Consider the following 22,586-nt stretch of genomic DNA (forward strand, 5'->3'; position numbering starts at 1 on the left):
GCAGGTCTGACAGCATCTGCGGAGAGGAACACAGTTAACATTTCGAGTCCGTGTGACTCTTCATCAACTCCTCTCCACAGCTGCTGTTGGACCTGCTGAGTTTTTCCAGCTGTTTCTGTTTTAGATTTCCAGCATCCGTAGTATTTTCCTTTTATTTTCAAAAGGGGAATTGGATAAATAACTTAAAAGTATTTGTAGGGCTAATGAGAGTGGGCCTAATTGGGTGAATATTTCAAAGAGCTGGCACAGACATAATGGGCTTAATGGCTGCCTGTGCTGTAAGATTCTATGAAGAGAAAGAACTTGTATTTCTGTAGCACCTTTCATTGCCTCAGGGTATCCCAAAGCACTTTATATAGCTAATTAGTACTTTTTTCAAAAAAAAAGTGTATTTGCAGTTGTAACATAGGAAATGTCAAAACATATTTCCTGCCTGATAAGACAATGTAAAAGATTGAACAATGCAGTCATATATTACCAGTGAAATTATTTTTCAAATAAAATGAAACCGAGACAGATACGTAATATTAAATATGTTACAGTGTGATATGTGCCAGGCGGACCAAATCCATAAGGGAAACTTGACCATGCTATCACAACTATTTTGCAATTGGTATTAATTGAGAAGATTTGTGCACTGAATTCTGAATTAGTGAGTCCACTAACAACTTTAGAGATTTTAAAAATTAAATGAAAACATTTATTAACAAAAACTATTCAAACAGACATAAGATTACAGTTACTTGATATTGTAACAAAAATTCCTAATTAACCTGACTCCCAACTACACATCCCCTTTAAGGCAACAGTCCAAAATAGATTTTAAATCTAAATAGGCAATCCAGCAAGGTTACAACATGCACCCACTTGTCAGTGGAATTCCAAAGGCTTTTTAAACACAACTTTGGTTACTGGACACAGCAGACTTCTGCAAAAGTGGCTAGAGGCTTTTCCCCAAGGCTGCTTTACACAGTGTACCTTTCAAAATGTTACACGACCACAACCACATAGACTTCCATCCTCCTTTATATATATTTCTTTTTAAAGTGTAAAATCCCATTGTTCTACATGTCTTTGGAAATTTACTTTTTCCAAAAAAATCATGTCAATGTAGCCTTTTTCCTTTTGGGAAAAATGAACGTAATATACTTGCATTGTTTATCTTCATAGGATATTTACAGCTAACATCCCTTTGAAAATCAAACAACTTGTTCACTTATCTAAAAATGCAATTTTCCTTCACACCTTATCAACTGACTCTTGGACTCTAGCTCACTCGTTAGCAATTCAAATGCCCTTTTTACACCTGACTCTTCTGATAATTTCAACCTTGCAGTCTATTTGACTAATGCAGTTAAATCTGTCACACAGGACCATCCACACTCACAACCATAAACCTTATGATTTCCTGCAATACTAGTATGAAAAATATAATAGTTTCATAACAGCTAAATATTGGTTACCCAGTGAGCAATGAGAATGTGGAACTCGCTGTCGATTGGAGTGGCTGAGATGAAAAGTTTAGATGCATTTAAGGGAAGCTGGATAAGCATATGAGGGTGAAAGGAATAGAAGAGTATGTTGATGAGGAGAGATGAAAGAGGTTGGGGCAAGGCTCATGTGGAACGTAAACATCAGCCTTGACTAGATAGGTTGAATGACCTGTTTCTGTGCTGTGAATTCCATGTAAAGCTATTTCGACTTGGGAGGCACACTTGCACTAGCAGCCATAGTGCCACTCAAACCCAATAGGGAATTCAAGAGAAACTTCTTTACCTAGAGAGTGGTGAGAAAGTGGAACTTGGTCCAGTGGTTGAGGCGAACTGAATTGGGGCATTAAAGGGGAAGCTGGATAAACAAATGATGGAGAAAAGAATAGAAGGATATGCTGATAGTGTGGGTGAAACGGGGTGCGAGGAGGTCCTGAATGTAAACGCTGACACGGACCAGTTAGGCGAATGGCCCTTTTCTCTGCCCGACGTTATGTGTAATATCATTTATTACTTTTTGAAGTGAATTGTTTGATTAAAATGTGACATGTTCTATTGAAATCTCAATAACCTCAACAAGGTGAGTGACCATTTGTTTTTTTTTGGGGGGGGTGTTAGTTGGGGAATGAAAGTTGGCCAACATGGCTGAATTCCCATGTTGCTTGTACAATAACACAAGATGTTAACATTTAACATGAAAGCAGATAAAGCCTCTGTTTAACATCTGGGTGTGACAGTGTAGCAGTTATTTTGCTGGACTTGTAATCCAGAATCCTCTACAAATGATCCAGAGAACACTGGTTCAAATTACCTTGACAATGTGAGAGTGCTAACAAAATAAATAAAATCTATAGTGAGTTGAAAGTGACCTGCAAAAACCCAACCAGTTCACTTTTAGTGAAGGAATCCTGCTGCCTTCACCCAGTCTGGTCTCCGTGACCCCAGTCCTACACCATTATGGTTGAGTCATAGCAAACCAGTCAGTCATATCAAACTCAAGGCAACTGGGATGGTCAATAAAATTTCCAGCCTGGCCAGAAACTCCTGCATCATGGAAACAAATTTGATTGGGAAAGAAAAGACCAGCTCCACTGTGTCTTTGTCCTTCAATCAGCATGGATTTGTGATCTGCATGTTTCTTGTGCAATATTTTTCATTAGATCACAAATGAACCCAAAAGTGCTGCAAAATAAAAACTTGATTTGCGATCATCACAATCACTTGTTTCAGAATTCGGGCTCTAAGCCGCTTATCCTGCAATTGGGTAAATTAGTATCAAACTACATGTGAAGACACACTAGTAACAATCAAACTGACGGAGATTGAGGGGTGACTTGATAGAAGTTTACAAAATTATGAATGGCATGGAGAGAGTAGATAATCAAAAGATTTTTCCCATGGTAGAAGAGTCAATTACTAGGGGACATAGATTTAAGGTGAGAGGAGAAAACTTTAGAGGAGATGTGCAGGGCAAGTTTTTTACGCAGAGGGTAGCAAATGTCTGGAATTCGCTGCCAGAGGAGGTGGTGGAAGGAGGTACGAAAGTGGTGTTTAAGAGACAGTTTGACAAATACATGAATAGGATGGGAATAGAAGGATACAGACCACGGAAGTGCAAAATGTATTAGTTTGACAGGCAATATGATCGGCGCAGGCTTGGAAGGCCAAAGGGCCTGTTCCTGTGGTGTACTTTTCTTTGTTCTTTGACACACCACACATCTGCTAGATTCAGTGAGAAAGGAAAAACTTGAATTCTATGCAGTGTCTTCCTTATCCTCAAAGTCCCAAAGTGTTTGCTGCCAGTGAGTACTTTCTGGAATGTAGTCACTGTTGGAATGTAGGAAACACAAATTTGTCAATTTGTGCACAGCAAGCTCCCACAAACAGTAGTGTGATAATCATTAGATAATCTAATGTAGTGATGTTGGTCGAGGGATTAATATTAGCCGAGAACACTGGGGAGAGTTCCTTTGTTTTTCTTCAAAATATTCCCTTGGTATCTTTTACATCCACCTGTGGGACTAGATGGGACTTTGGTTTAACATCTCACCTGAAAGATGGCATCTCTAACAGGCATACACTTGTGCAGTTTGCTTAATTTAGTTTGTATTCTTGAACCTATAAAATCCTTTCCCAAAACCCCATACTGCTCTCCTCAATATGATATGCTTGCTGAAGTACAGACCTGGCTGAACCAGTCATGTTTATCGGATGATTAATGAGCGGAAGACAGTGCATTGAAGACGGCTCCTTCCCTCTGCTGCCAAGTGTAGAGGCATTTCACGTCAGCTTGATGACTTCCCACTCTAGCATGGTTAGTTCAGCTTGTGGATGGAGAAACCACAGGCAGATGAAAAGCATCAATGCTGTGTCCCTTCACAGCTGTGAGACTGCTTGACCTGACCTTATGTTACATAATGGGTTGGAAAACACCCAAAGCTATTGCACAGTATGCACCAAGCTCAGTATAAAGAATCCTGAACTCCCATTACAAAGATAGGTATCAAGGATCAAGCCCCAAACTGCACATTTAGTTCATTCTTCCATAGAAATTGCAATCAGTAAAAGTGACCACGAAACTGTTGGATGGTCAGGAAAAATCCAACTAGTTCACTAATGTCTTTTTAGGGAACCTGCAATCCTTACCAATCAATCAACTATTCAGCCGCTTCAAATTCAAGGCAACTGGGGATGGTTGATTAAAATTAGCAGCCTTACTAGCAATTCCTACATCCCTAGAACAGATTTATAAAAAGAAAACCCAGCGCTCCCTATGTCTGTAACCTTCTCCAATCCTACAATCTTCTGAGATCTCTGCTGCCCTCCCAAATCCAGCTTTTTGTGTGTCATTAATTTTAATCACTCCACCGTTGGCAACCATGCTTTTACCAGCCAAGGCCCCAAGCTCTGGAATTCCCTTGCTAAACCCCTCTACCTTTCCTCCTTTAAGATGATCCTATATCCTAATTTCTCCTTCTGTGGCTCGGTGTCAAATTTTGATTGATATTGCGCATTGGGATATTTTTACGGCATTAAAGGCATTTTAGGAATGCAAGAAACAAAAACAGAAAATGCTGGAAAAACTCAGCAGGTCTGACAGCATCTTTGGAGAGAGGAACAGTTTGATGTTTTGAGTCCGTGTGATTCTTCTCAGCTCTGAAGAAGAGTCATATGGACTCGACGTTAACTCTCTTCCTCTCTCCACAGATGCTGTCAGAGTTTTTCCAGCATTTTCTGTTTCTGTTTCAGATTTCCAGCATCCGCAGTATTTTGCTTTTATCCTAGAAATACAAGACTTTGTTTCACTTAAAAAGGCCTTGAGATGGATATCTTTTATTGTCCTATAACTTCTCTTGTTTCTTTCTCACCTTGTAAGGATGAAATCTGGTTTACCCTCCAGTTCTGAGGTTGTTCTATTGTGGCCTTGGTAAAGTTTTGAAGTGTCCCCTATGGCTTGTTGAACAGAACCGAATGCAATACACAAAGTGCAGTCTGCTTGGAGCCCTGGAAATTGAACTTGCCTGTCCATGACTTTGAAACAACAATTGGTTCTGTGTTTTGTTTTATTGTTTTGTCTACATTTTGTTTCTTTAGTTATTTGCCTCAAAAAACCTGACCAAAAAATGAACATTTTTAGACTGTAGTTACTAAAACTATAACCCTATTTATTGTCCCAGATTGGGACTGTTGTATCCTGCGCTTTTAACTTGTGGTTCAGGGGCTTTCTATTCCACAAATACTGTCCTAACATACTGTTGTCCTCTATGATGGGAGGGAGTGGGTTGGTGTTTTATATTTAAATCTGCGCATCCTGTTCCATTATACCTGTTAAACCCAACCATGTTTTAATTTGGGTTTCTACCCTTTAACATGGTCATTTGTGATCGAAGGGTCGGGGTGTATTCCTGTGCTGTGTTTTGTGCTTGCACTTTCTGTTGCTTTTATTCATGACCTGTTCTACTGCTCTTGTAAAATAACTGGTAGGCAGAGACTAGGCCACATAGAAGGTTCCTCATCCAACTGGGAGGGAGACAGGCTTTTAACTTGCTCAGCATTGCCTGGGAGAAAGTGATAGGGAAAAGATCTTGGTACTTGTTATGACAGACTTCAATTGTGCCATTTTCTATCATGGCTAGACTAACTGCTGGTTATTGAGAAATCCTACAAAGGCTTTCATTGTCTTGAGATGTGAGCCATTCCATTATTCCACTGTTACGACTTTTTATGGAGGCTGAGTTTAAGTGAGCCACAGCACACAGGCTGTTCTGTCTAAGGGCCGTCATGCAGACTGTCCTTTCTCTGTGTGTGTTTGAAGTGGGATGTTGGTGTACACATGTACTGTTTAAAGTTGGCCTCTAGGTGCATGTGATAGCTATCCTTTAAGTTTCCACTCAGCAAGCCCCCAGCCCCCACTCTGCGCTTGCATTCATCGGACACAGATAGGGCGAAACTGCACAAATCTTTGATTTAAGAAGTTTACAAAGGCGCAAGTCTAGAGAATCTGGCTGCTTCATTCCTTTGTAATTTTATTAATCTGTAGATTTCTTTCTAAATATATCTTTCTTCTGGTTAATTAATCTTTGTATAAATACTACCATCCAATTTTGCTACAAATATAGACAACATTTTGCTTATCTGAAAAATAGTTGCCAAATCAGCAGTGAAGTTGGAGATCAGCAGACAAGTCTTTGCTCTCCCAGAATATTCGATATATCGATCACATTCTGCTGAGTTTGTGCCTAAGAAGCTGTATGAAAAATGCAGAGTCAGTTATGGGACCAGTCGGGGAAATAATGATGATCAGGGATGAACAAGAGACCAGAATTAGAGGTGCACAGAGATCTCGGAGTGTTGTAGGATTGGAGGATCTAGATCTAGACACTCTGCTCATCAATGCTGAGGGTGCTTTTATCACAGATTTCAAGGGCAATGATTTCTGTTGAACCCACATTCTTCCACTGCTATCATTTACCTTCTGACTGTATTTCAGGAGTTGCAGAAGCTCGGGCTAGGCGATGAAGTGGATCTGTATGTGTACGAGATTCCAGTAGAATACCAGAAGGTCCTGGATTTGATTCCTTCTCTCTGGAAACGTCATAATCCCCAGGTTAGGTACATTCTTCCTTCTGGATAATATGATTTCAAATGATTTTATCAGCTAGCACACAGAAGCCCCAGCCAGAATGGAGGTGATTGAGTAAATTTTCCTGTTAATTATACTTTGAGATTGCGCTGCTGAGAGTGATGGGATTGATTATAGGTGCATAATTTTTATTCCGTTGCTATCCTCCTTTCATTGCATTTCGCTGGAGAAATCACCCTGCTTTTATTGGGAGATTTTTCTGCAGTTTGGGTCCTAGGTTCTGTTTGCTGTAATTAAAATAGACTCTTTGCTGTGAGTCCACCAAAAATCCTGGCCCACCTTAAGCTCATTAGCTGATACAATGATATAAGTACTTGTTTGTAATTGTATTATCGTGATGCTCCATGTCAAATTTGATTTTAAAGTTGTGCCTGGTTTTAGGACCTTGAATCCCACCATTCTAACTGCTCTATGGAATCCCATTGTTATTATGGACAAATGTCTGCATCTGGTCCCTGGTATCATGTGATTGGAAATTTAGAATCTTGTTACAATGTGATTATTGTTAATTGTTTTCCTCCTTAAGTTCTCTCTCCCAGGCATCTTGCTTTCTCTGATCGATGTACATTTCGATAAGAATATTGAAATCACTAATTCAGCTATTTGATATAGATTTGTAAACAAATTAATTTTCAACAGTTGCTCATCATGTCACACAAATCTGATTGGTCCATAATTGTCAGTTGTTAATCAGGACCAATTTTCCACCATCCCCTCTTCTCTATTGTTTTGTAGCTGCTTCCAACTCTGTACCTTCAGGTCAAGCCTCCGTGCTTTTAGAGTCTGAATCCCAGGAATTGATCCCTTGAGTAGCCCTGGCTCCCATTATCCCCTGCCTAGACCTTGTCCCTTGCATTGTCCTTGTACAAAGTCAGCAAAGTGACATGGGCCCCAACTTCCCATTTGAAGGATAAATATGAATTCCACTGAGGCTTGTGGATTGCAGTTTTGCTTTCAGGCTTTCATTGCAAGCAAGGAGCAAAGTCGAGTGTGAGATGTACAGAGAAGTGGAAGTATGCAAGAGGTAGGTAAAAATATCTCGAAGCTGCCTGATCAAACATGCCCAGAGCAGGTACGATAGAGGTTATGTACAGAGTTAAGCGCTTTCTGCCCTGTCCTGGGAGGGAGGGTGGTGGGGATAAGAGCGAGGGGGAGGGTTGGGATAGGGTGGGTGGAAGGGGAGAATGGGCTGGAAGGTGGGAGAAGGATAGGCAGGTGGTGGTTTCAGCTTACGTATGGGCCAGGATAAATGGACCAGGTGGTCCTTTCATGCATGTCAATTCCTTACCAATGTTCATAATCTTTTTCTTTCAGTTGTTCATCCATGTCGGAGTTTCGGGAATGGCCACCACTGTGACACTGGAGAAATGCGGGCACAACCAGGGCTATAAAGGGCTGGATAATCGATGTTACTGCCCGGACAATCACTGCTGTGTCCAAGGAGGACCCGACTGCCTTGAGTCCATCATTGACATGGATGTTGTGTGTAACAAAATCACTGACCCACAACTGGACGTGGTTATTTCTGTGTCAAAGGATGCAGGAAGGTAAGGAAGCATGGCAATGGCCCAGGATTTTCTGGTGAGGGCCATTTAGCAACATGTACCACTTGCTTTTCTGATTAGAAAGAGAGGAATAACAGAGAAGAAAATTAGGTGAATTCGAAATCAGGTGCAGAAAGAAATAAAGAGAGGGGACTAAAGAGGCTGGGCAATTGGGGGGCTATGGTGGGATGGGCAGACGGATTTATGAAAACAGCCAGATGGATTGAAGTGACCTTTTGGCTCCTGTGCCCCTGAAGAGTTGGGTTTTAAGTAGGTTTTTGAAAATTGAGCTGGTATGGCAGGGTGGGGGGTGGTTGGAATTTCGGAAGTGAGTTTTGAGTGCAGGGAGGTGGGGCCCAATTTGAACTCAAAAATTGGGTCCATATTGCCTGGAAGTTGTCAGTGATGATAAAGCAGCAAACCAGAATTTAAACAATTAGCATTGAGACACTGGTGTATGGTGGGACACTATGATGGTGAAGTCCTTAGAACTAGGGTGTAATAGGGCCCTGGACAAGTTGGAAAGGAATAGAAAAATATTATGTTGAGAGACACCTGGAAACCTTGCTGTAGACTGTATGATTATTATTTAAAATGAAGTTGAGATATGAGTCAGGATACAATGAGAAGGATAAGAGAGGCTTTTAGCAGGTACAAGGGAAGCAAATCAACGGAGGTATTAGTGGAGTACAGAAAGTGCAGACCAGAGCTTAAGAAAGCAATTCGGAGAGCAAAGAGGGAATATGAGAAAGCTCTGGCTGGTAAAAGTAGGGAAAATCCCAAAATATTCTATAAGTATATCAATGGGAAGAGGATAACCAAGGGGGCAATCTATGGATGGAGCCAGAGGACATTGGTAGAGTGTTGATCGAATACTTCACATCCTTCTTCACGCAAGAGAATGAGGGTGAAGGTATCGAACTTGGGGAGAGAGACTGCGAGGTTCTTGAGCAAATTGATATAGGGATTGACAAGGTATGGAGGTGTTGGCAGGCTTAAAAGTGGGCAAATCTGTGTCCCAGACTGCTGAGGGAGGAGATTGCAGGGGCTCTGACCCAAATTTTTAATTCCCCTCTGATCACGGGGGAGGTGCTAGAGGACTGGAGAACAGCTAATGTGGCTCCGCTATTTAGGAAGGGTTGTAGAGAGAAGCCAAGGAACTACAGGCCAGTGAGTCTCACGTCAGTGGTAGGGAAACTATTGGAGAAATTTCTGAAGGAGAGAATCTATCTCCACTTGGAGAGGCAAGGTTTGATCAGGGATAGTCAGCATGGCTTTGTCAGAGGGAGGTCATGCCTGAATTTTTTGCGGAGGTGACCAGGTGTGTAGATGAGGGTAGTGCAGTTGATGTAGTTTATGTGGATTTCAGCAAAGCCTTTGACAAGGTCCAACATGGGAGTCTTATAAAGAAGGCAAATGCACATGGGATACAGGGTAATTTGATAAAGTGGATTCAAAATTGGCTTAGTTGGAGGAGACAGAGGATGATGACAAAAGGATGGATGTTTTAGTAACTGGAAGCCAGTGTCCAGTAGCGTACCACAGGGATCTGTGCTGGGTCCCCTATTATTTGTCATTTATATAAACGACATAGATGACTATGTGGGGGGTAGGATTAGTAAGTTTGTGGATGACACAAAGATTGGCCGGGTGGTTAACAGTGAGGTTGAGTGTCTTGGGCTACAGGAAGATATTGACGGGATGGTCAAATGGGCAGATAAGTGGCAGATAGAATTTAACCCTGAAAGGTGTGAGGTGATACACTTTGGAAGGAGTAATTTGACAAGGAAGTATTCAATGAACGGCGTGACACTAGGAAGTTCTGAGGAACAAAGAGACCTTGGCGTGTGTGTCCATAGATCTCTGAAGGCAGAGGGTCACGTTAGTGGGGTGGTGAAAAAGGCATATGGAACACTTACCTTTATCAATCGAGGCATAGAAATTCAAAAGTAGGGAGGTCATGTTGGAGTTGTATAGAACATTGGTGAAGCCACAGCTGGAGTATTGTGTGCAGTTCTGGTCACCGCATTATAGGAAGGATGTGATTGCACTGGAGGGGGTGCAGGGGAGATTCACCAGGATGTTGCCTGGGATGAAACATTTAAGTTATGAAGAGAGGTTGGATAGACTTGGGTTGTTTTCGTTGGAGCAGAGAAGACTGAGGGGTGACCTGATCGAGGTGTACAAGATTATGAGGAGCATGGACAGGGTGGATAGGGAGCAGCTGTTCCCCTTAGTTGAAGGGTCGGTCATGAGGGGACATAAGTTCAAGGTGAGGGGCAGGAGGTTCAGGGAGGATGTGAGGAAAAACTTTTTTACCCAGAGGATGGTGACAGTCTGGAATACATTGCCTGGGAGGGTGGTGGAGGCTGGTTGCTCACATCCTGGATGAGCACTTGGCATGTCATAACATTCAAGGCTTTGGGCCAAGTGCTGGTAAATGGGATTAGATAGGTAGGTCAGGTGTTTCTCACATGTATGTGTAGACTTGATGGGCCGAAGAGCCTCTTCTGCTCTGTGTGATTCTGTGGGATGCAGATCAGCCATGATCTAATTCAATGGCAGGGTAGGACCAAGAGCTGAATGGCCTTCTATAGTCCTATAGTCCTAACCAATGTAGAAGGGCGATCGAGGCAAATAGAAAGTTGAACTTCAGTAGCCAAAGGAGTGAAATGCAAATCAGAGGAAGTCGTGATGGTGCAAAATGTTCTTAAGCTGTACTTTGAGCACTGTTTTTTAAATTCTGGTTTCTGAGACAGAAGTGGTTTAAGCAATAGCAGGCATCAGTTCCCAGCAAAGACTGTTCCCTGACTCTAGAGGTTGGAATTATGACCTGGAGATAAACTTGGGCTTTTTGTCTATGTAAGGATCGTCCAAACACTGATTGCGCTGAGATGTTTAAAATTGGAGAAGGTTAATGCAGAAAATAGCTTCAGATTAAATTACTAGTAGACCCAAGAGAATATGCGTTCACGCTAGTTAAATGCAAATTTAGGATGCTTTTCTTCACAATGCTGTCTAGTATTCAACATGTGAATGGGACTTCCCATATATAGTGAAGGCAATAACCCTGTAATCACTTACGAAGCAGTCGGATGCTGAAATGGAGAGAGAGATTTGGATCTCAAGAACTTGTTTTCATCAGCCGCAATCATTTTGTGATGCAAGGATTCAAAGTTGCTTCCTTTTAATGGTTAGTGGAGCTTCACAGCAATATTATCAAAAGGGACTTACCTACTCGAACAAAGCCAAGAAAAAACCCGGTTTTAAAAAGTATCTAAGACTCCCTGTTGAGGTACTCAAAATCGTGAACAGTTTGGATGGTTTTTTTGTTCTTTCATGAAATGTGGGTGTCGCCGGCAAGGCCAACATTTGTTGCCCATCCCTAACTGCCCTTGATTTAAGTGGCTAGGCTGTTTCAGTGAACAGTTATGAGTCAACCACATTGTTATGGCCCTGGAGCCACATGTAGGCCAGACCAGGTAAAAGGATAGCAGACTTCCTCTCCTAAAAGCCATTCGTGAATCAGATGGGTATTTATGTCAATCAGCAATGATTTCATGGTCACCATTACTGAGACTAGCTTTTAATTCCAGATTTTATTAATGGAATTTAAATTCCTCCCAGCTACTGTTGAGATTTGAACCCATGTCCCAGAGCATTAACCTGAGCCTCTGGATTTCTAGTCCAGTGACATTGCCACTGCGCCACCATATCCAAAAAGAAAAAACTGCTGCCAGTGGCAGAAGGGTTGGTAACCAGAGGACCCAGATTTAAGATAATTGGGAAGATGAGTAATTTTGTTCTACGCAGCGAGTTGTGATCTGGAATGCTCTGCCTGAAAGGGTGGTGGATGCAGATTCACTAGTAACTTTTAAGAAGAGAATTTGATAAATGCTTGAAAGGAAAACTTTGCAGTGCATGGGGAAGTAGTGGGGGAAATGAGGTTATTCAGATAGTTTGACCAAAGAGCCAGCACAGGCATATGGGTCAAATGGCCTCCTGTGCTGAATGCTTATTCCTATGGTTGATTATAAATTTTTCCTCTCTTTCCATCCAGATACCTCTGTGATTTTACCTACTATACCTCTCTACACCTGAGCCATGGAAAATCAGCCTTCATTCACGTCCCTCCTCTGGGGAAGCCATACACGGCTGAGCAGCTGGGACGAGCTCTCCAAACCATTATCGGAGTAATGTTGGGAGTGTTGGAACGTCCCAATGCCAAGATGAACTGCCAGATGGGGCACTGAGCTCTTGGGAGTGGGCACTAGGGCGAGAAGATCTGTCATCAAAATGATTTTCTTCTTTCTAAACTGTTGTGGAGTGCAACCCTGATCATAGCTGCCATTGTAAAATTCACCTGTTCCGGTGTGGTAGGGGCAATTGAGTGGGTCCGGAGCCTGCATCTTGGTAACTGAATTGTTTTTTGTTTGAGGGTAGGGGAAGCGCACGCACCATATTTAAAGCTCGGATCCCCAAGGTGCTGAGACAGTGAGAACTCCAGAACACCTCCCTCTGGGCTAGTGTAATGAGTGCACATACACACTGTGATACATTTAATTCTGTGTTCAATTTTTATAATATGTTTTCAAATGAGACTTTTCTGATTAAGTTGTTTTTAATCTGAGCCAGGGACAGCAGCTATATTTTTTGATCTTTTCGGGTTCTTTGGTAAATCTGTCACTTTTTTTCTTTTTGTTCTCCTCCCTGTCTGTCTCGTTCACTCTGTCCTTTTGGTGTGCATTTCTCTGTCACTTGTGCACTTGATCTTTATTTTGCATGTGCTTTTTTTCTCTCTCTCACTGCTGTTGCACATGCTGTCTTTAAATCTCAATGTTTCTCGCTTTTTCTTTTGCATTCTAACACTCATTCTCTTTCGCCTGCTCTCTTGTTATTCCTTTTCTCTCTCTTGCTTTCTCTCTTTTGCACTCTCTCTCTTTCTCTTGCTGTCTTTAAAAAGTTCTGTTTCAGAAATTTGATGATAGGTGTGTGGAGAAAAAAGACAGATGGTCACAGAAACTCCACTTTGAACACTCTGCTGAACTTCACCCCAGAGGCTAAAAAGCCACAGCCCCTGAGGCTGAATGCACTTAGGCACTTAGATATTATCATTACTCAAAGAGAACACATGCTCCCAGCATACGTATGCAATGTTTGCTTTGTACTTAGTCAGTTTTGACTGGATTTTGTATCTCTTTAGTAAGGTTTGGGCTAAACTAATCATAGCTTAGATGGTTTTAACTAGGTTAAAGTAATACAAGAAATATTAGTTAATAGAATATTTTAGCTGTTTTGAGACCTTAATTATTTTGATGGCCATGGATTTTAAGGCTGAGGTTGACATCAAGCTCATAACAAACCCTAGTTCCCTTCCCTCCCTCATGTCCTTTACAATTATGCGCCCCCTCACCTGGGTCTCCCCTTGTGGCCATATTGGTGGGAGGTTCAGTAGGTTTAGGTTCAGTACTGTTTTGCCCTCTTTTGGCTTCCCACTATTTCGGGAGCAGGTCTGTTCCTCAGATTAATCCAAGGAAAACTTTGCAATTCACCACTTGCAGCATGTTTGGTGATGGGATCTCCTAAGAGGGCATTGCACTGCAGACCCCATTCCCCAGGGAGCTGCAGCATTCTGCAAGCTGTCCCCTGGTGAGCTGCCCCTTCTGATCTTGAACATGTCCACTAGAGTGAATGCATGTGTTCCACTGTGTCAAGTTTTAGGGCAAACGTGTGGTGTGAGTGAAACTGGAGAGTGCATTTCTTCACATAGCCTCCTCCATCCTTGGGTTCTTCCTGAGCTTCAGTGGAACTTACTTGTGTCTAGAAAGAGAAAGACAGACCAGCCATGAGGTAACCTTTTCTTTAAAATATTCTTTCACTATCTCTACTGCAGTTCTTATGCTAGAGGAAGCACCTGGCCCCTTAACCCCTGACGCACCATGTCTGCAACCCACACCAACATAGCTGAGAGCTGGAATTCAGTGGAGGCTTGTGACTGCGAGCTGGCTTGTGCCTTGGCTGGTGCATCCAGTGATACTGGCCAAATATTTGTTTATTATTGTCTCCACACTGGAGTTTTCCTGTTGCTGGTTTGTGGCATGAGGATGTATTTCACTTTGTAATGAAACAAAATAATGAGTGACATTAGTTTTTACCCAAAGTGCGATAGACTTTTGGAACAACTTGTGGGGAAAGAGCAAAGTGATAAGTGGGGGCGAGTTTTTTCAAAGAGCCAGCACAGGGTCAATGGGCCAACCGGCCTCCTCTTCTATACCATTCAATGATTCTATAAAGTCATCAGGAAAAGCCATTCAGCTGGACATTAAAAGTGGAGGCTGGAGACAGTTTAAGTTTCTGAAGAGGGGAGTGAAGGATATGATGGAAAGGAGGATGGCTCGTTGGGTTAGTTTGAAACCCTGATGGGTTAGTTGATGCATCAATTCCTTTTCCAATAAATTTTCATGGAACCTTGGATAGATGAGCCTTGATAACTGGAGCTGGGATTTTGAACCATGGCTATTGGAAGCATAATCCTGGTCTCTAAACCTAATGTGCAGTGAAGTTGCCACACAGTCGTAGGATTAAAAAGCCAGTTGGTCTTGTGTAGGTTTTGATTGTAGCTGAGTGATTTACAAGGTAAGTTTGATGTACTAAACTTGTAATACTAGACAATGTAAATACTGTGCTGTAGGAATATATATATTGTTAAAGTGACTACATTTAAACTTGGAAGCCTATGTCTTGGATTTTTGTAGTGCCTTTAATAGAGTAAAACGTCCCAAGGTGCTTTGTGGGAGCTTTATCAGACAAAATGTGACATTGAGCTGCACAAAGAGATATTAGCACAGGGAAAGCAGTAGGTTTTAAGGAGCATCTTAAAGGAGGGAGAGGCAGAGTAGTTTCGGGAGGGAATTCCAGAGTTTAAGTCTGATGGAATGGCTGTCAATGGTGGGGCATAGGAATTTAGGGATACACGAGGCCAGAATTGGAAAAGTGCCCAGATCTCTTGAGAGTTGTCTGGCTAAGGAGGTTAAAGAGATGGGAGAAGGGTTTTAAAATACTTTCAAAGCTGCTAGGGAGATGGGATTTCCCAGTTGTACACAGAAGCCTCTACCTTGGAAGTGCCAAGTGATCTTTCCTGTTTTTTTTTAAATCAGATTTAAAATGCAAGAGCTTTTTAAAAATGATTTTTAGTTTCATTTAATGATTGTCTGTTTATAACAACTTGTCTGTTCCATTCTCCCTTGCCCCCCCCAGTCACCCTTGTGCTGTAGTGAGGTGCATTCATGTTCTGCAAATTTCTTTAATCTCTTGCAAACTTGGAAGCAGAAGAGAAAAAGGGAGGAATGGAGCATCACATAAAGGGTTGTGAAGGCTGATTGTTCTGTACCTGGAGAAGGAAAAATATTAACTCTGTAATTTGCTTGTTTTGGATCTTAAATGATTGCACTGCATTCGTGGATTTTTTTCTATTTAATCTCTGGTATTTTCATTGGAATATAATTGTTCTGCATGTGGAATGCGCTTGTCACAGTGATAGATATGCCTGTCTATTTGGTGTAGCATTCTGCATCCTGATATCCTGGTGGTTCCTCTTTTTTTTTATAAGGATCACAGGAATTGCAAGGCGCAAGGTCCACCTGGTTCACCTTCCAGGGAGTCGCATGATAAACACTAATGGGGCTATTCACTAATCTTGAACATCAATCTACCAATTGCAGGTACATTGTCCCAAAACCAGCAACCTTGGGACCAAAGCTGTGCTGAATTTCAGATCTTGCCGGACTTTGGGTGGTTCAGGTCAAGTGGGTCAGTTAGGGTCAAGGGTCGCTTGGAGCGCAAGAATAGACCAGCGCGCAAGCAGCAAAGGGGGTTACTAGTCAGGTACCTCACTGCACCAATGCAGCGCCCAGCTGAGTTGTCCAGGTAAGTTTTTAAAAATTTTATTCAATTAATATTGATGCATGGAACATTCTAAAAATGTAGTTTTTAGACAACTCCAATTTTTGGATAGCTACATTTGAGACACTACTATATTTCTATCTAGAATGCACTGCCTGAGGATCATGGAAGCAGTTTCATTAGTAATCTTCTAAAGAGAGCTGGATATATCGTTATAAAGGAAACATTGGCAGTGCTATGAGAAGAGAGTAGGAAGAGTGGAATTAATTGGTAATTCTTTTGAGCTGACACAAGAACAAAGGGCCGAATGGCCACTTATTGCACTTGTTGATTTTGCTTCTAATTAATCTACAGCAGAGGCAGATAAGAGGTGAGGAAATTCCCCCAGTGATCCAAAATCACCTGTTTCTCCCAAGCACAGTACACTATCATTGTCTCAAAATCCTCCCTAAATCTTATTTTCTGAAAGAAATCTAACCTGTGCTTGAAGGAATCAATAGCAACTGCTTCCATTATCTCCCTGCGGATTTATTCTACAGATTAACCTCTCGCTCACTGAAATATTGTTTCCATTTTACACAAACTGTGTTGCCATCAGACTTGCTCAAATCTGTAATGGTACAAGAGAGATACAATGAAATGTGTCAGATGCAGCTTCAGGAGAAGCCCCTTTTTCTAATGCCTCCATAGCATGTCCACACTCAGTTCCTCAAGTGGAAAAAAAATAAGAACTTCCAATTATATAGCACTTTTCATGACCTCAGGACACCCAGAGTGCTTTGCAGCTAAATAAGCGTTTTTACGTGTAGTCAATGTTTGAAAAACAGACCAGTTTGCACACAGCAAGATCCCACAAGCAACAATTTTGATGTTGGTTAAGTGATAAATGTTGGATAGGGCACTGGGGAAATTACTCCCTGCTGTTCATCAGATTGTATCCTGGAATCCTTTTACATTCACCTGAGAAGGCAGAGGGAGCATCTGTTTAACATCTCATCAGAAAAATGGCACCTCTCAGTGGAATGTCAGCCATGATTATGTGCTCAAGGCTCTGGAATGAGGCTTGAACCAATGAAAGGGAAGAGTGCCACCTAATGAGCCATAACTGATGCCTGAGTAGATTTACTGTGTGTCAGCTGGACTCAGTGGTGATGGTCGGGAGGTTTGGGTTTGAGTTCTACCTCCAGCTCTTGAGCGCAGAATCTAGGTTGTCATTGTAATGCAATACTGAGGGAGCATGGCACTGTTGGGAGCGCAGTCCTTGGGCTAAGATGTAAAGCCCAAGGCCCCATAACTTGAGGGAATGTTAAAGATCCTGTGGCACTATTCTGAGAGGAGCAGGGAGTTTGCCCAGTGACCTGACCAATATTTCTCGAGCAATGCCATCACAGACATTAACTGGCTTACTTACTGCTCTTTGTAGGATCTTTCCTGGTACAAAATGATTTCTACACTTGCCTACTTAACATTTGGTTCAAAGCAGTTTTGTTGAAAAAGAAGTACTCTGAATCCAGTACTATAAACTATGCTGAATTTGAGCAGCTTCTGCAATGAACTTGTTCCTGTCACGAGTTGGGTTCAGACCATAAAAACTGACTATACTTTGTCACTAGTGATACCAAGAAACAAAAACCATTAATAGTAAATCATTAATTTAGACTGGATTCAAAATTCCTTTCCCTGTGTGAAAGAATAGTTCCTCATCTCTGAGCTACCCCAGTTCCTTCTTCACTGAAACATTTTAACATTAAGATCAGAGAGCACCATAGTTGGAGTTCGATGGTTGCTCCAGAAAGTTGTTCTTGTCATTTACACTTAGTAGCAGAGAAAGCAAAATTTCTTATTTTAAATATTCTGAAACTTGCTTGAAGGGGTCATGACTCAATGTGCAGGACAGCGCTGAGACTCCTGAAATCAGTTGAGTAGATGGTGCCAACCTTGGGTTTTATAGGGAGACTGAGGTGGGTGGGGTATTCCACTGTGATGAGGTGCTAGGGAAGAACATTAGAGCAGGAGGAGAAACAAGGAGTTGGTTCCAACACAAAATGGAGGCGTGAGTGTGCACAGGACAGGTGAGGTATTTGGAGCTAAGGATTACATGAAGGTCCATGGATGCACTGCCCAGTTTGATAAAATAGTCAAAAAGTGGTGAGAGTGAGTTTGTAGGTTACATTAGAATTGAGGCAGAGATCAACCATCAAGTGAAGAAAGGTTGTGTCCTGACCTTGATACCTGAGCCTCTCTATATTGGAGGAGCATTCATGCCCTGTGAGGGGTGACTTGGGTGTTATAGAGATGTTTGGCCTTGCTATGAGAAACAACTCTATTTGGTTAGCCGCCCACTTGTTGCCATTCAACCATGGTATAGCTTATTCTGTGAATGTCTAGAGGAGAGGAAGAAGTAAGTTGGTGATGGAGTGGAGCAGGTAGAGGAGACCTTGCCGTAATTTGGTTTTTATGTTTGGTTGACACTTTCTTTTAAACAAGTCAAAGTTATCTAAGCCGATGAATGAGCCTTTATTAATATTGAATCTTGATCTGAAAGTGCTTGTTGAGATGGGCTAAGCTTGTACTATCTTGTGTGCTGATCCTGCATAGGGAACAGCAGAAATGGTCGCTCGCCTCAGCAATATCACCTCTCAACTTGATGTCAAATTACCTGCCTCAAATAAGGAATGCGTTTATGTCTGTACAAATTATTAGGGGATTGAGCAATGCAGTGAGCTTGACATTGTCCTTTTCCTGCTGGATTGGCATTCAAATCCAACTCAAAAAACAATAAGAAGAAGTCTTTCTTCTGCTTGCAAGGATCCAGTATCTATAGCAGCCATATCCTGGTATCTGTGTTTCTTAGAGGGGTTGAAACTGGTTACAGTTCAACCTTAATATGGCAGTCTCTGGCCACACAGATAATGGTGCAGGAGGTAGAAAGGTCACATGGGTACGGCACAGGGTCATTGGAACCAAGAGAAATTGATCGGACAGTGGAAAGTTTGCTTTGGACCAGAACTTCTGTGGAGTAGCAGTCACAGTCGGATTGCTCCTTTTTACTTACCCAGGCTGGGAGCTGCACATTTCTTGCCTGCTGTTCTCACCCGGGCCTGGTGAAAAAAGTGCTGTGTAGTAGCTCCAGTCTCCCCCCTAATCCAGGATAGCAGCTTTGGGGAGTGAAGCCATGCTCCCTTTTTACAGCACTAGCTGCTGTAAAACAGGTAAGTTTAAAGGTACCAGCCACTTTGAGAAGCCAGGGAGAAGGTAGCGGGTGAGGGGGTAGGATGGTCAAGGAGGGTGGTAGAGGGCCGGGGCACAGTACCATAATTACCCGGAAGCTAGAAGTGGTTTTAATCCTTCTGAGTTTTGCTAGGTGGCTATTCTGCTGAGAGGGTTGGAACTATCCAAAGCCTCTGTCTCAAATCAGACTATCGGATGGCTCCAGGTACAGGGTAATTGCCCGTCAGAAGTTTAAACCTCCTGGGCAGTTGTCATGTAGTCCTTGTATGTGGAATTTTTTTTTTTCGCGGGGGGGTGGTGAGGGGTGTCCCCCAGTGTACCTTCTGGAGTACCTCTAGGGTACAATTCCCTGGGGAACGGAAGTTTTGGGCCATTGTATTTAACCCCCGTGCTGTACCTGCCCTGGGAGTGTTTGATGGGACAGTGTAGAGGGAGCTTTACTCTGTATCTAACCCGTGTTGTACCTGCCCTGGGAATGTTTGATGGGGACAGTGTAGAGGGAGCTTTACTCCGTATCTAACCCCGTGCTGTACCCTGTCCTGGGAGTGTTTGATGTGGACACTGTAGAGGGAGCTTCACTCTGTATCTAACCTTGTTGGGATGGGATCTGCTTAAATGAGTTTCCAGGACTGGGAAAGACAGAAATCCTGTTTGGAGAACCTGCAGCAACAGAACTTCAGCATTTGAATGTCATTGTCTGACTCTCTGAGAGCACAGTCGGAAATCACTTCCATGTATGTATTTTTGATAACGTGTACTCTGCCAGTTTTATTTTGTGCTGCTATCTGGTTTTGTAATGAATTCCCCGTGTAGCAGTGGTTGCAATGTAAACTTGTGGTTTTCAAGCATTTATCAGCAAAATGTTAAGTGGTGAATATGGGATGGTGCTGGTTTGAAGAGAAATTGTTTGGCTGCCTCAGAGATGGGGACACTGAAATACTGTGAGTACAGAAGGGCCAGGAGACTTGAAGGGCATTTAAAATTATTTTTTTGAAGGTTTTGTTGGGAGAAATTGTTTCTTGTGATCAGGGATTCTGTGATGAGGGGTCATCAACTTAAAATGGTCATGAAGAGTGAGTGGACAGGGATGGGGAAATTTCTTTACGTAGAAGGATAGAGTATTAGGAGGGAATAGTTGAGGCAGATGGAAAAGAAAAGTAAATTATTGAAATGGAGTGTGCAGGGGTAGGTCTTCAGAATTAGTTTTGGACTGTTCTAGCAAAGAACTAGCATAGATGCAATGGTCCAAATGGACTGTAAACTTCTGAGGTACATGTAACGAAATCCAGTATGCAGTTGTGAAGATTTCCTCTGGCAATTCTAGCAAAATCGTAAAAGCATTCCGTTCAAACGTGTAGAGATTTTGTGAATTAGTTTGGCATGTTAGCAGTCTTCCCCCTCCCACCCCCTGAGTCAGGCTTGTGGATTCATATCCTGCTCCAGGAGCTCGTAATCCAAGCTGGTGCTTTTAATGCAGTGCTGAGGGTATGCTGCATTGGTAGAGAGGTCCCACCTTTCTGATCAGATCCCATGGCATAAGTTGAAGCGGTTTGTGGGACCTTGCCGTGCACAGAATACCTGATACCTGCTGTGACTGTGTTTCAAGAAGTTTTCTTAGAGAAATCAGGTGCTTTTTACTTTTTCAGGAATAGTGAACAGCATAAATTATAAGCTTTTAGTGTGTTGCCATTTGTAACATTGAGAGGAACTCCCAGCGTACAGTCAATACATTTTGTACAATAGTGCCGTTAGTCTGTACACTAACAGCATATTCTAAGAGGATCAGGAAACAGTTTAGTCTGTCACACTATATTCCAGTTCCCTAACTTGGAACTTCGGTGATTCCTAATAAAAGGTGTATTTCTTCTGAAAATGTAGGGAACTATCTTTTACCCTGAGAAAGTACTTAGGTTTTATTTCCTGAAATAAAATAAATTGGGCTGGTGTGGGGAGGGGGGGAAAGAGGCAGTAGCTTTGAGGAAAACATTTATAAAAGTACTAATGTTAGTCTGAGAGAAATGTGAAGATCCTGTTCAGAAAATAAAAATCAATTTTTGAATATAACTTAAACATTTGTAAGTCCTTTGTTTTCATTAGCTTGTGAACTTCTCATGTCAATGTTCATGGTGCGTTGGATTGTACACTGTTTTGTAATGGTTTTGTACCACATAATGCACAACATATTCTACTATTAAGGTGCAGCTGTATTTAGTTTTATCCTGTTGCATGATTAAAATCTAATTGTGGTGAATTAGCTGCAGCCCAATGGGTAGCACTCAACTGAATCAGAACGTTGTGGGTTGAAGCCCAACTTTGGACACTTGATCGCAAAATCCAGAATGTGTCAGTACTGAGGGAGTGCTGTACTGTCAGGTGCGTCCTTTAGATGAGATTTTGATTCGACGCCTTGCTTGCCACCTCAGGTGGATGTAAAGATCCCACTATATCCTACACACTGGCTTAAACATTCACCACCAATGTACAGTGGCAGCAGTGTATACCATCTAAAAGATCCAGCAACTTCCAAACCCACGACCTCTACTACCTCAAAGGACAAGGGCAACAGACACATGAAAACACCATTACCTCCAAGTCATGCACCATCCTGATTTGGGCATAGATCTGCGGTTCCTTCATCATCTGAGTCGAAATCCTGGAACACACTCTAACATCATTGTGGGTGCACCTGCACCATGCAGACTGCAGCAGTCCAAGAAGGTGGGCCAGTCTCTCTCAATGGCTTGTTTGGTGCTCATTTCCTAGCATCTTTTCCTCTCCTCTTCCATGAAGTTCTTCATCACGTTTTCGTAGATAAAGGTTGTATTTCAAAGCAAATTTATTCTGGTGCAATTTGAGATTCCTTATTTGTTAACTTGACCCAGACACACTTTTTCTACAGCCCTTAACCTTTCCAGAAACTGTTTCTTCAATTCTGGCCGATTGCATATTCGCCACTCGCTTTGAACCACCATTGGCGCAGTGATGCCTTAAGCTATCTAGATGTTAAACTCTGGAATTTCCACCCTAAACCCTCCTGCCTCTCTACCCCTTCTCCATTTAAGATGCTCTATCAAACTTGCCACTTTGATCAAGGGTGTGGTAAGCTTGTCCTTATTTTCTATCCTTTTTTCAGTTCTATCAGTTTTTGGCTGAATATCCTATAAAACACCTAGGGATATTTTACTAAAGATGCTGGATAAGACCAAGTTGTAGTTGGTTGGGTTTGGAGTTTTGGGGACTGGCAGGGGCACCTTATGAAGGATTTTAACTTGTGCC

The 22,586-nt window shown here is 42.2% G+C and overlaps 1 protein-coding gene across 2 annotated transcripts in view; it reads left to right on the forward strand.

Annotated features, from left to right (window-relative positions):
- Window positions 1-15,631, forward strand: part of pgpep1 (pyroglutamyl-peptidase I) — a 35,019-nt gene extending 19,388 nt beyond the window's left edge. For both annotated transcript variants that reach the window (XM_041204289.1, XM_041204288.1), the window contains 3 exons: window positions 6,481-6,597; window positions 7,948-8,180; window positions 12,238-15,631. In XM_041204289.1, coding sequence (XP_041060223.1) covers window positions 6,481-6,597; window positions 7,948-8,180; window positions 12,238-12,430 — 543 coding nt within the window. In that variant the 3' untranslated portion in view covers window positions 12,431-15,631. The remainder of the gene's footprint in view (window positions 1-6,480; window positions 6,598-7,947; window positions 8,181-12,237) is intronic.
- The last annotated feature ends 6,955 nt before the right edge of the window (window positions 15,632-22,586 follow it).

Source organism: Carcharodon carcharias, chromosome 14 (genome assembly GCF_017639515.1).
Source record: "Carcharodon carcharias isolate sCarCar2 chromosome 14, sCarCar2.pri, whole genome shotgun sequence".
NCBI lineage: Eukaryota > Metazoa > Chordata > Chondrichthyes > Lamniformes > Lamnidae > Carcharodon > Carcharodon carcharias.